This window comes from Hemitrygon akajei, chromosome 2 (assembly GCF_048418815.1).
Source record: "Hemitrygon akajei chromosome 2, sHemAka1.3, whole genome shotgun sequence".
Lineage (NCBI taxonomy): Eukaryota > Metazoa > Chordata > Chondrichthyes > Myliobatiformes > Dasyatidae > Hemitrygon > Hemitrygon akajei.
This window is the reverse complement of record NC_133125.1, coordinates 54238995-54251542: the sequence shown is the minus strand read 5'-3', so window position 1 is coordinate 54251542 and position 12548 is coordinate 54238995. Positions and strand designations below refer to the sequence as shown.

Here is a 12548-nt window from a genome sequence, read left to right as displayed (position 1 = left end):
GGATAACTGCAGGATTTAATCTAGTATCTTTGAAAACCTATCCAAACTCATTTTTTGGAATGACTGAAACAGTAGAGCCTGTGTCCAATTCTATTTTAATTACTTTGCTGGTCACCTCTATTGTAGGCAAACACGAGGAAATCTGCAGATGCTGGAAATTCAAACAACAACACACACAAAATGCTGGTGGAACACAGCAGGCCAGGCAGCATCTATAGTGAGAAGCGCTGTCGACGTTTTGGGCAGAGACCCTTTGTCAGGACTAACCAAAAGGAAAGATAGTAAGAGATTTGAAAGTAGTGGGGGGAGGGGGAAATGCAAAATCATAGGAGAAGACCGGAGGGGGTGGGATGAAGCTAAGAGCTGGAAAGGTGATTGGCAAAAGTGATATAGAGCTGGAGAAGGGAAAGGATCATGGGACGGGAGGCCTCAGGAGAAAGAAAGGAGGGGGGGGAGCACCAGAGGGAGATGGAGAACAGGCAAACAACTAAATATGTTAGGGATGGGTCTCTTGCAAAAATGCTATCCCCTTCTCACAATTCCTCCATCTCCGCCGCATCTGCTCTCAGGATGAGGCTTTTCATTCCAGGATGAAGGAGATGTCTTCCTTTTTTAAACAAAGAGGCTTCCCTTCATCCACCATCAACTCTGCTCTCTGTTACGAATGTGCCACAACTCTGAGGGGCCGAAGGGTACAAAGTAGCCCCCTCCTTTTTGAGAATCGCAAGATCGCTATTAATTCGGGTCTGGGACCCAGGAGATGAGAGAGAGAATCCACAAGGTTTTGGAATGTGTCCTGACCTCAGCGAAACAAAGCCACGGATAACGGCCATTGTCTCTTGGAGACGGAATTGTGTATTGAGTACTGTACTATTCATTGAAGCCCTCAGGGGACGACCAGAGTGGGCTGGTTGAGGGATTGCATCATCCCAACCTGATTGACATCTGAGATCCCGTGAGTAAGAATAAAAGGGTCTGGGGAACAACCCCTTCAGACACACCAGGAGAAACGCTAGAAATCCTGTGACAGCGTTTAATAGCGACATAGGTGGGGGCTCGTGTGTGTCCTCCCTTGCCAGGGTGGCGGGCTCACCACGGAAGAACGGCTTAGCTAAAGGAGAGGCCACAAGTGAACGGCCACGACAACGAGACTCCGACGGATCGAAATCATAAAGGAAAGTCGGCAAGTTTCTAAAAAAAATCTCTCTCCAACAAAAGGCTGCAGCCTGCATGAACTGAGTGACTTTTATATTTCCATCTGACAATACATTATCCCCAGACAACGAAAGAGCTATTTCTTATTGATTATTATTATACCCGCACTTTTAGATTTAGTATTGATGACGTATATTATCTGTATGTTTGCATTGATATTATTTTTGTGTATTTTTACTAATAAATACTGTTAAAAATAGTACCATCAGACTTCAATGGACCTCTCTATCTTTGCTGGTAAGTGACCCAGTTATGGGGTTCGTAACATCTCAAACGCATCTCTCCCATTTCCTGCACATCTGCCCTCACCCCATCCACCTGCCACCCACTCGGGATAGGGTTCCCCTTGTCCTTACCTACCACCCCACCAGCCTCCAGGTTCAACGTATAATTCTCCGTAACTTCCGCCACCTCCAACGGGATACCACTACCAAACACATCTTTCCCTCCCCACCTTTCTGCTTTTCGCAGGGATCCCTCCCTACATGACTCCCTTGTCCACTCGTCCCCCCCCCCCCCCATCCTTTCCTACTGATCTCCCTCTTGGCAATTATCATTGTAAACGGAACAAGTGCTACACCTGGCCCTTACACTTCCTCCCTCACCACCATTCAGGACCCCAGACAGTCCTTCCAGGTGATGCGACACTTCACCTGTGAGTCGGCTGGTGTGGTATACTGCATCCGGTGCTCCCAGTGTGGCCTTTTATATATTGGTGAGACCCGACGCAGATTGGGAGACTGTTTCACTGAACACCTACGCTCGGTCCACCAGAAAAAGCAGGATCTCCCAGTGGCCACACATTTTAATTCCACGTCCCATTGCCATTCTGAAATGTCTATCCATGGCCTCCTCTATTGTCAAAATGAATCTAAACTCAGGTTGGAGGAACAACACCTTATATACCGGCTGGGTAGCCTCCAACCTAATGACATGAACATTGATTTCTCTAACTTCCGTTTATGCCCCTCCTCCCCTTCTTACCCCATCCCTGACATATTTAGTTGTTTGCCTGTTCTCCATCTCCCTCTGGTGCTGCCCTCCCCCTTTCTTTCTCCCGAGGCCTCCCGTCCCATGATCCTTTCTCTTCTCCAGCTCTGTATCACTTTCGCCAATCACCTTTCCAGCTCTGAGCTTCATCCCACCCCCTCCGGTCTTCTATCATTTTGCATTTCCCCCTCCCCCCACTACTTTCAAATCTCTTACTATCTTTCCTTTTGGTTAGTCCTGACGAAGGGTTTCTGCCCGAAACATCGACAGCGCTTCTCACTATAGATGCTGCCTGGCCTGCTGTGTTCCACCAGCATTTTGTGTGTATTGTCTATAGTAGGCTATATTGCTTGTCTCCTGTTAGTTTTCACTTTGTAAGTCTCAAGGCTACTCAGTCCTGTTGATACTCTCATCACTATCAGAATGAGTGACTGCCCCAATTAACTGATGGCCCAATTAAATGGATGTTGATAGGTTCTTAATTAGACAGGGTATAAAAGGTTATGGGGAGAAGGTAGGAAAATGGGATTGATAGACATAATAAATCAGCCATGATGGGATGGTGGAGCAGACTCAATGGGCTGAATGGCCTATTTCTGCTCCAATATCATATCTTTCCTATAATGTGGCAACTAGAGTGGAACACAATATTCCTAGTGTGGCCTAACCAGGGTATTTATAGAGCTGCAAAATTACCTTGCAGCTCTTAAACTCAATTCATTAATAATGAAGGTAAATACACTATTGACCTTCTTAATCTATCAACTTGCAGCACAGCTTTGATGGATATGGATCACACAGTCCCTCTGTTCCTCCATACTGCTATAAAATCTTGTCATTGACTCTATATTCTGCCTTCAAATTCGACCTTCCTAAAGTGAATGACAATACTTCTCTGGGTTGAACTCCATCTGCTACTTGTCATCACCATCTTACCGCTCTACTTCTGCCCCTCCCTCTCGTATAAGCCATCACCATTGACTAGGTTTTGATCTAGAATGTAGGTCTTTCTTACTGCCTGCCTCCCACTACCTGACCCATTTCGTTCTTTTTAGTAGGAGGTTTTAATGCTCCAGATTTCTACCAGTGGAACCGAAACATTCAGACAGCCAATGCTTACAAAGCCACAGAAGCATTTTACTTACGACAGTTGATTTCATCACTTCCATCCTTGCAGTCATTATCTCCATCACAGAACCAATGGTAATGAATACATTCTCCTGAACTGCAGCGCATTTCATTGAAAGGACAGTTAGGAGGAAGAGGAAGAGAAGGAAGAGTATGGCCACAGTGTTCCACCGATTCATCAGATTTGTCTGAACAGTCAATGTTGTTGTCACACAACCAGCTTAATGGTATACATTCCATATTACTACACTGAAATGCGTGTGATCCACAGGTCAAGCGAGTACAGCCTTTCTCATCACTTCCATCACCACAATCATCTTCACCATTACAAATAAAGGATTTAGAAATGCATCTGCCACTTGAGCAAGTAAATTCCACATTACTGCAAGTAAAAGTGCCTGGGGAGAACAAAGTGTTTTAAATTTTCTGCTCTGTAGAGCAAAGTAATCAAGACCCATTCAGAATTGATGAGCACAATGCACCTTCATCAAGCATTTACAAAATAAAGGTCTTTACTGCAAATTCACGAGACTCACATTTGAAGGTGTGAAAATTGAAATTCAAGCCTAATAGGACAATTTGAAGAGGGTCAAGGGATTTGAGCAGCAAGTGATTTTTTTTTTTAAATGCAACTAACCCACAACTACTCATTAGCAATATTGGCAACACCACCATAATTTTGGTTTTCACCCATGTCATATCAAGTGGTACTGCTAACAATATTTCTACATGTTTAAAAATATTATGACTCTGGCACCAATATTTAATCTTCGTGATGACAACAGTACTGAGACTTACAATTAAGAACTGGCATCTTTAATTGAATAGAGTTGAAAATAACAAAGGATTACAAAATTAACATTAATAGAAGAGCAGATAAGGAGCAAATATAAAGCTTACTACAATTTTCCTCATCGCCTCCATTAGCACAATCCTTTTCACCATCACATTTCCAGGAGACAGGAATGCATTGATGAGATCCAGAACCACAGCTGATCTCATGAATCTGACATGATCTAATATCTGAAAAAAAAACATGCACAGCTGGTACAAAGCTCTAATCAGTACTCTCATATTCAAAAACTAACTTTAAACCATGCAATGTCTTAGCCAATATATCAACCTTCAACTTACAACTTCAAAATTTGTTAACGTTTCTGCTTTAAATCTGCATAGGCTGTACTACTGAACCACTCACTTTGTTAATCAATATCCATTCCAAATCTCCAAGCATGAACGTTTAAGATGTAGACTCAAGTTGCTTTTGGAGATCAAATCATTGAACTTTAGAATCAAAATAATGTGCAAATTAGACAACTGTCAAATGAGTGTCACCTGTTCTACACCATCGCTCATTCACTTCCATTCCAGTTGGACACACACAGGAATATTTCGGAGTTGAACCATCTTTCTGAGGAGCAGGGAGGCACATGTACTCACAGCCTGCTTTCGAAGTGTCATTGCACCAGTTCTTCCCTGCAGAGTTTCCAGATGAAAGATGACTGGTTGCAGTAGGTTATACAAGATAAAATACTTGCACATAATTAAGGTTAAACTTTGCAATCAGAAGTCCTGCAGCAACTGATCATCCAAATCTTCTCAGACAGATTCAATCACCGTTAAGCAATTTTGTTTAATTAATTTTGACTAAAGCTAATGAGTTTAACTAAACTGCAATCTGGTGGATTTTAGGGATATATCTCTAGCTTTTAAAATGGTGAACACTGTTCTGCAATGCATAATCTAGTCAAGCCAATCATTAAACAGATCAGGATTAGCACCCTAAACCGAAAAGTACCAAACTTCCCCACCCAAAGTAAAGTTAATAATGTTCAATATTCTGCAGCCAGTTACCTGTATAATTCATTAAGCTCCTAAAGCACTAGTCCATGGAAGCTAATTCTCCAGCTAAGACAGTGGAGGCAATATCATGTTTGTCAGCAATATTAGAAATGTTTGACAAAGGCACATGACAAGGAAGCAGTCATTCAACCATCTGAAAACTATACTGTAAAAATGCTAAAATTGACACTTTGAGGCCAAACTTTACTGCTCCCTCAAGGACAACTCAGTAGTTCAGAGGCCACTTACCAAAAGGCTGGATTAATTCATGATAAATTACGAGATCCTGAAATTTCTGAAGATTAGAAGCTAGAGCCTGAAGATCTGCTCCTGTGAATTTGTTGGCTCCATAAATTGTTTCAGTGTCTCTATTGGACCAGAAGACACGATCCTGGAAAAAGTAAATGTAGTTATAGTATTCACGTGTAATCATTGGCAAAGTAGATTTCTCTTGTTTAATGTACTATAGAATATCCACCATAAAGGCTGCTCACATTTAAAAATGCTTTGAAGTTTATGGTTACTTTGTGTAAGCTTCAAATTGTGCATATATAAACCTAGTCTTGAGTTTAAATTTAGGCACTTTATGTTAAGTGGTAATGAAATTGTTTCTACATTGGAAACCTGTGGTGGGGGTCTGTGCACAATGGAATGGTTGAAACATTTTTATGCTACCTGAGCGAACGGGAAAAAAAATCTCAAGTGAAAAAACAAGGGCATTTGATCTAAAGTGTCTCTCCACAGACCTGCTAAATGTTTCTGGTGCTTATTTCTTAAACACCAAAAAAAAACAAAAGTCCATGGCCAGAATTATGAAATTTGTCCACATTAATGGAAACCGATGTGGCAAACTCATCAATTCCACCAAGCAGTTAAAATAGTGAAAATGAGGAGATTAAAACAACATTCTATCTAAGGTTTATAGGTGGAGAGGCAGACAGAATTTGAATAAAGTTCATCCCCTCCACCAGAAGTTGACGTGCAATGTGGTCAAATTTATATTGCTATTAGATTCAGGCTTGTTTTTCTCCAAATTATCAAGTAAACTTAAGAGCAATTCAGAATGTCTTAATTCAAAAGAGCAAAATTGAACTCAAATTTGGGTACATTTATTCAAAACTATTGGTCAAAAGTTGTTTTACATAGAACATTACAGGACAATTCAGCCCGTTTGGTTCACAATGTTGTGCCACCCCAAGTTTTAAGAATTTTAATTCCTTCATTTACCATGCTAGTGGCATGAAGCTTAAAAAAAAAATCAGTGACTAATTGGCAGCTTCAGTTTAGATAAATATTTATATACTAAGGGATGCATTAACGTACATGCAGGGTACACTGCAATTTTGTAAACAACTCTAGATGTTAAATCCAAAAGTCATTTTTTGGCAATTAATAGTAGTCAATAGCTAGAACAACCTTACCTCAAATACTGCAACGCTGCAAGGCCAAGAAAGGTAACTTTGTGAAGAAAGCACAGTTCTTCTATCCTGTCCATTCAGGCCTACGCTGGACAGTGTATGCAACTTTGAGTCAACCCAATAAAGGCAATTTTTCACAGTGTCTGGGGAAGAATTTAGATTGTAAATCCAAGCTCAATTCAACGCACAGATGATGCTTTTGAGGAGTTACCTTACCAAGTGCAATACCACTTGGTCTCTGAATCTTCGTATCAACCAGGACCTTGCGATCAACACCATTCATTCCTGCTTTCTCTATCTTTGCCGGTTCACCCCAATCAGACCAGTATATATATCTAAAGAATTAAAATTGAGCTTATGAACAGACCAAAACAATCAAATTCAACAGTAGACTGAAAAAGCTTAATGATAGAGATAAATCAATATGCAATTGACTAAAAATTGATTTGGATTTCATAAATGAAGTTAGCCCAACTATAAATCATCAGGTGCCGCTTTGAACAAGTTTCACAGAAAACATAATTCACATCTACCATTTAAATCCCTGCCCTGATATATTTTATGAAATGTTCCTGTGACTGACCTCCCTGCTCTCCCTTCTGTCCACTGCCAGCAACCCTTACACTATTCTATTTCAAGTGACACGCACAAAACGCTGGTGCAACGCAGAAGGTCCGGCAGCATCTATAGGAAGAAGTACAGTCGATGTTTCAAGCCGAGACCCTTAACGGCCCGAAACGTCGACTGTACCTCTTCCTATAGATGCTGCCTGGCCTGCTGTGTTCCACCAGCATTTTGTGCCTGTTGCTTGAATTTCCAGCATCTGCAGATCTCCTCGTGTTTTCTGTTTTAAGAGGCTGTGTTTATGTGACCATTTAGTTAAGCTCCTGGAGCTGATTGCTGCAATCATTTCTAAGCAGTTAATGCTTAATATTCAGTGCTTTCTTTTCTAAAAAGGGAAAGCTTCCTTCCTGTGGTGAACTAGATATACCTGTCTGACTGCTCCTGTGGCTCCTCCCAAGACCCTGCTGACTACCCCTGTGGCTCCTCCCACAGACCCCTGTATAAAGGCGACTGTGGCCTGCTGCTCTCCCTCATTTTCCCCAGGATGTAGTGTTGTTCTTCAGTCAATAAAAGCCGATATCTCACTACCTAAGTCTCGGCGTGAGTTATTGATGGTGCATCACTTCCCTTAGGAGTTTTGCTCACAGTTGTGCTGCCAGACACCTGAGAATTCAAGGGCAAGTCAGTTTAATCAAGTTAGATTATTTAAAATACCATATGCAGCTTTAAAAGTTAGACTGCAAATTATGCTGCATTATTGTATAATGCATGTCAAAGCTTCCTGCAAGTCATTAACAGAGATACCCTGATAACGGATCAACTGCTATAGAGGCCGGTTCTGTCATGTTGTTGTCAAAAAGGGTCTTCCTCTTAGATCCATCCATCGTAGCCACAGATATTGTTTTAGTACCACGATCAGTCCAGTACACGTGCTTGTAGATCCAATCCACTGCAATTCCTGACGGAATGCTCAAATTCTTAACAAGCAAAGAGTAACCTGGAGTACTTCCGTATTTGTTCAAGGACATGCTGTTAAAAAGCAAAAGGTGATAGTCTGCATCAAGTTTCCCATGTCCACTGTTGCCAAGAGCAAACAAAATGCAAATTTGTGATGTTGGAAAGAACTATTAACTGACAATGTAAGGTGTACTATTGCAATACAAGCCAGTGTCACATAAATTGCTGCTAGCAGGAGATATACAATAGAGCCTTTCCAGGTTAGTTAAGGAAAATATTGATTAACTAGATTCTTCAGGCAAGTGATTGACTTTACACATGTAATTCACAAGGAACTAGTGCAGTTTTGGTTAGAAAGTAACTTGCTCAGCATTTGATGTTACGTGTAGTTTGTATTGAAGTTCAATCAAAAATAGAACTATCAGCTGAAGGAATGATAAACTTTTAAAAACAACAACAAAAAAAATTGATATTACATTTCACAAGCATTCTGAAATAAATGTGCATACCTAAAGATTGCCTGATGCATCAAGTCGGCCCAGAAAATGTTCTCCTCTGCAACATCAGCATCCAGTGCGACTGCATTCCTGAGTCGCATGGCCACCTGGGTGTACTCGAGGTGGTGTAGCCCGAGCTTCCGAATATCATGCTGATTTGTAAAGAGCAAGTAGGGCTCTTTGCCTGAAGAAGAATATTCCAGTCTAATTCCACCACCTTCTGCACTTATGCAAATGTATTAAACAGTTAAAAAATACAAAAAGTGCTCATCAAAACCTCAGTGGCCCATGACATCGATTCAGCCACAAATTGAATTAGAAGAGCATTAAAAGGTTAATGGGAAGCTGCCAAATCTTGGCAACAGGATGTAGTAAAGTGATGCTGTTAGTCATTGTCTAATTAAGTACATTGTCCCCTACCATTTATTCATGGGTTAAAAGAAGAGTCATGCAGCTCCTCAGAATAAACTGCGACACAGGCCCTTGGTTATTTCTCCACACCCTTTGTCGCCACTATAGTCCACTAGGGGGCAGTGCTCAGTGGGTATGATGTTCCGGACACGGGAAGGGCCTCCCAGGGCTGTTCTCAGGGACGCAGACACCACATACTGCAGGAAGATTATCAGCTTGGTGAAAACACTCTTGGTCTGTCGGGATTGAGATGTCGACAGAGAAATGCTGGTGACTGGCACATTCCCCGCTGCAGGAGTACGTGCTGAGGGACACACTGAAGCTGGGTGCAGCTACCTCAAGGGCCTGGTGGGGGGGGGGGGGGTGGGGAAGAACCGCTGTTTAGGGTTCTTCTGCTGCTGGGCAGTGAGGGGCTGGACCAGGTGAGAAAGCCCCTGAATTAGTGTCTTACCACAGCGGAACAGTACTATTGGTTTTAAAGGACTGTAATAGACTACTTAACACATTTTCTATGAATGCAAGAAAGAAAAGGCTTTGCATGGTTTATTCTTGTAAATAAATTACCAATACAGTTTTTGATTAAAAAACCATATCATTCTATTTAAGTTCTTGTTTTAAAAAACAATCTTGCCTTATTGCCACCATTTTGCTTTTAAAACACTACCCAAAAACTTCCACATAGTTGGTCATTTAACAGAATTGCACGAACGTACCTACAGCCTTGCACTCTCCATTGGCCGGATCCAGATGATACCCCTTGTGACATTCACATTTATAGCTTCCTTTTAAGTTGATGCAGATTTGGCTACAAGTTGCCATGTTTAAGCATTCATTGATATCTGTGAAAGAGAGCAGGATGCATCCCCATCTAACTACATTAACAGGACAGAAAATACATTCCAAACATGGATTCGACTAGCAACACTCACCATCACAGGTCCTCCCATCAACTAATTCAAAACCAGCAGGGCAGTCACATTCATAATCAATGGGAAGATCACGGCAAATGTGAGAGCAACCACCGTTGTTCACCAAGCATTCATTTAGTCCTATGGAAAGAGGCGAATACAGGGTAGAGGATTGAAGGAAGATCCAGGGTTCCCAAAACACTTCATGCAATAGTAATTACGTGTGGCACGTGGCGCGTGGTTAGGGTGTTTGACTAGCGACCTGAAGGTTGTGAGTTCGAGCCCAGCTGAGGCAGCGTGTGTGTCTTTGAGCTTAACCACACAATGCTCCAGTCTACCCAGCTGAACATGGGTACCGGCAATAAAATGCTGGGGGTCAACCTCACGTCCTATCCGGGGGAGGGAGGGGGAGTTTCATACTCTCAGTCGCTTCACGCCACAGAAACCAGCATAAGCACTGGCCTGATGAGCCACAAAGGCTCATGACAGACTTTAAATAGTAATTATACAAGTAATGATATCTTACACAATTAGTCAATTTGAACTTTTAATATCAGAATCTTCATTGATAGAATACCAGGAATCAAATCAACTGATTACACCAATAGTTTCAAGCTCCTTTAGATTTTCTTGTAATTCACAATTAACAACTCCCTACACACACTTCCAGGGACACAGGCACATTGGCAGAGGATTTAAACTAATTCAGTGTTGAGATCAAACTGAAAAAGTGTTGATAGAATTATGTAACCTGTTAAAATGGTCCTCCCTCAATATATTCATGGTATTTCTCCATCAGACCAACATGTAATTGCATTTGTTACATTATTTGCCAGAAGGGCTATTTTGTTGAAATGGAAAGATGCTTCTGCTCCTACTTTGATACAAATGGTTCTCTCAGGTGATGCTGTGTCTTAGTTTGGAGAAAATCAGAAGTCGAACTTTTGATCCTCGATCTGATTTTGAAAAAAGGTAGGGTTCTATCATCTGCACGCTACTATCATCTGATTTGAGTTAATTAATATGGTTTCCTTCCGATTTTTGTTTAAATGGATTTGAGTTGGTGGATTGATATTTTTCTTCTTTGGAAGCTTGTATGATGTATAGCTCCAAGGTTGTCTCCCAATGGGTTTTTTTTCTGTTTTATTTTACGTTAGTAGAGTTTTTTTTCCTCAGTAGGGGTTCTTTGTTTTCTTTTCTTTCAAAAAATATTCTTAATATTTTATTTTTCTTATTATTGATATATTGTTTAGCTTTATTAATCAGTTATTTGCTAATTTAATTCTTCATTGTACATAATGACATATTGACTTGATTACCTTAATATATTTTTTTGTTAATCTTCAATAATAATTAATAAAGAAGATTTTAAAAATGAAAAATGCTCCATATGTTGGATTGGATGCTTAGTATCCCCAATACAAATTGCTTTCTTCTGGGAGGAATAGAAACACAGAAATCTACAGCACATTACAGGCCCTTCGGCCCATAATGTTGTGCCGACCCTGTAACCTACTCAAGAAACTGCCTGAAATTTTCTTACCGCATAGCCCTCTATTTTTCTAAGCTCCATGTGACTATCTAAGAGTCTCTTAAAAGGCCCTATTGTATCCGCCTCTACCACCTTCACTGGCAGTGTATTCTACACAGTCACCAACAAATGTGCAACGGTTTGGATTGAGTAAATAACGCTAGAGAAAAAAAAATTGATGAAGGAACAAACAATATCAAAAACGGGTACTGCATTTGCTAAATGAGGCAGCTTTAGCAGTAACAATTTTCTTCAAATGGAAATCCTTAAATAGAATTCTGTTCAAGATGGGAAAAAAAGTATTCCAGCTTCTCTGAAGGATCTTAAAAAGCAAACACGAGGAAATCTGCAGATGCTGGACATTCAAGCAACACACACAAAATGCTGGTGGAATGCAGCAGCATTTTGTGTGTGTTCTCTGAAGGATGACACTTTCTGAAAGGAGGGAAGGCTAGATCAAAGTGAAAAGTGGACAGAAAATAAACCAAATTGTCAAATGGAGGATATCAGAACATCTTGAAGGAGTTAACTATTGCAACTGACAAGGCCTGTAAAGTTTGACTGCTTGTTCAGAATGACAGGCAGCATTTTAGAGGATTTACTAATTTGATGTTGGCAATATGCATTCAAGTTGGCCTGATTGCAATTGACAATATTATCATAGAAGGCTTGATTAGATGCCCATTTAACTGTTATCAAATCAACCTAAAGTTAAAATTCAAGTCTTAAAAAGGCAGCATCCGTCATTAATGACCCCCATCACCCAGGTCATGTCCTCTCCTCATTGCTACCATCAATGAGGTACAGGAGCCTAAAGACACACTCAACATATCAGGAACAGCTTTATCCCCCCCTCTGCCATCAGATTTCTTAATGGACAATGAACACATGTACACCTCTTTTTTTTTGCATTGTATAATATTTCTTATTATAATTTATAGTTTTTTAAAAAAAATTAGTTATTTTAATGCACTGTTCTGCAAAGCAAATTTCACAAACTATGCCATATTAAAACCTGATTCCAAAAAGAGATAAATAAATTCACAGCATTCAAATGCCATTGCTCCATACAGATTTAATATGCACA

At 40.6% G+C, this 12548-nt stretch overlaps 1 protein-coding gene across 2 annotated transcripts in view; it reads right to left on the bottom strand.

Annotated features, from left to right (window-relative positions):
- LOC140741839 (low-density lipoprotein receptor-related protein 2-like) overlaps nucleotides 1-12548 on the bottom strand; it is a 73664-nt gene that overhangs the window by 46107 nt on the left and 15009 nt on the right. The window contains exons 8-17 of one of the 2 annotated variants that reach the window (XM_073072291.1): nucleotides 9952-10071; nucleotides 9736-9861; nucleotides 8624-8795; nucleotides 7962-8186; nucleotides 6810-6928; nucleotides 6597-6736; nucleotides 5425-5566; nucleotides 4669-4809; nucleotides 4234-4356; nucleotides 3351-3731 (exon numbers count right to left, since the gene is read on the bottom strand). In XM_073072291.1, coding sequence (XP_072928392.1) covers nucleotides 3351-3731; nucleotides 4234-4356; nucleotides 4669-4809; nucleotides 5425-5566; nucleotides 6597-6736; nucleotides 6810-6928; nucleotides 7962-8186; nucleotides 8624-8795; nucleotides 9736-9861; nucleotides 9952-10071 — 1689 coding nt within the window. The remainder of the gene's footprint in view (nucleotides 1-3350; nucleotides 3732-4233; nucleotides 4357-4668; nucleotides 4810-5424; nucleotides 5567-6596; nucleotides 6737-6809; nucleotides 6929-7961; nucleotides 8187-8623; nucleotides 8796-9735; nucleotides 9862-9951; nucleotides 10072-12548) is intronic. The other variant, XM_073072301.1, reaches the window with a different exon arrangement.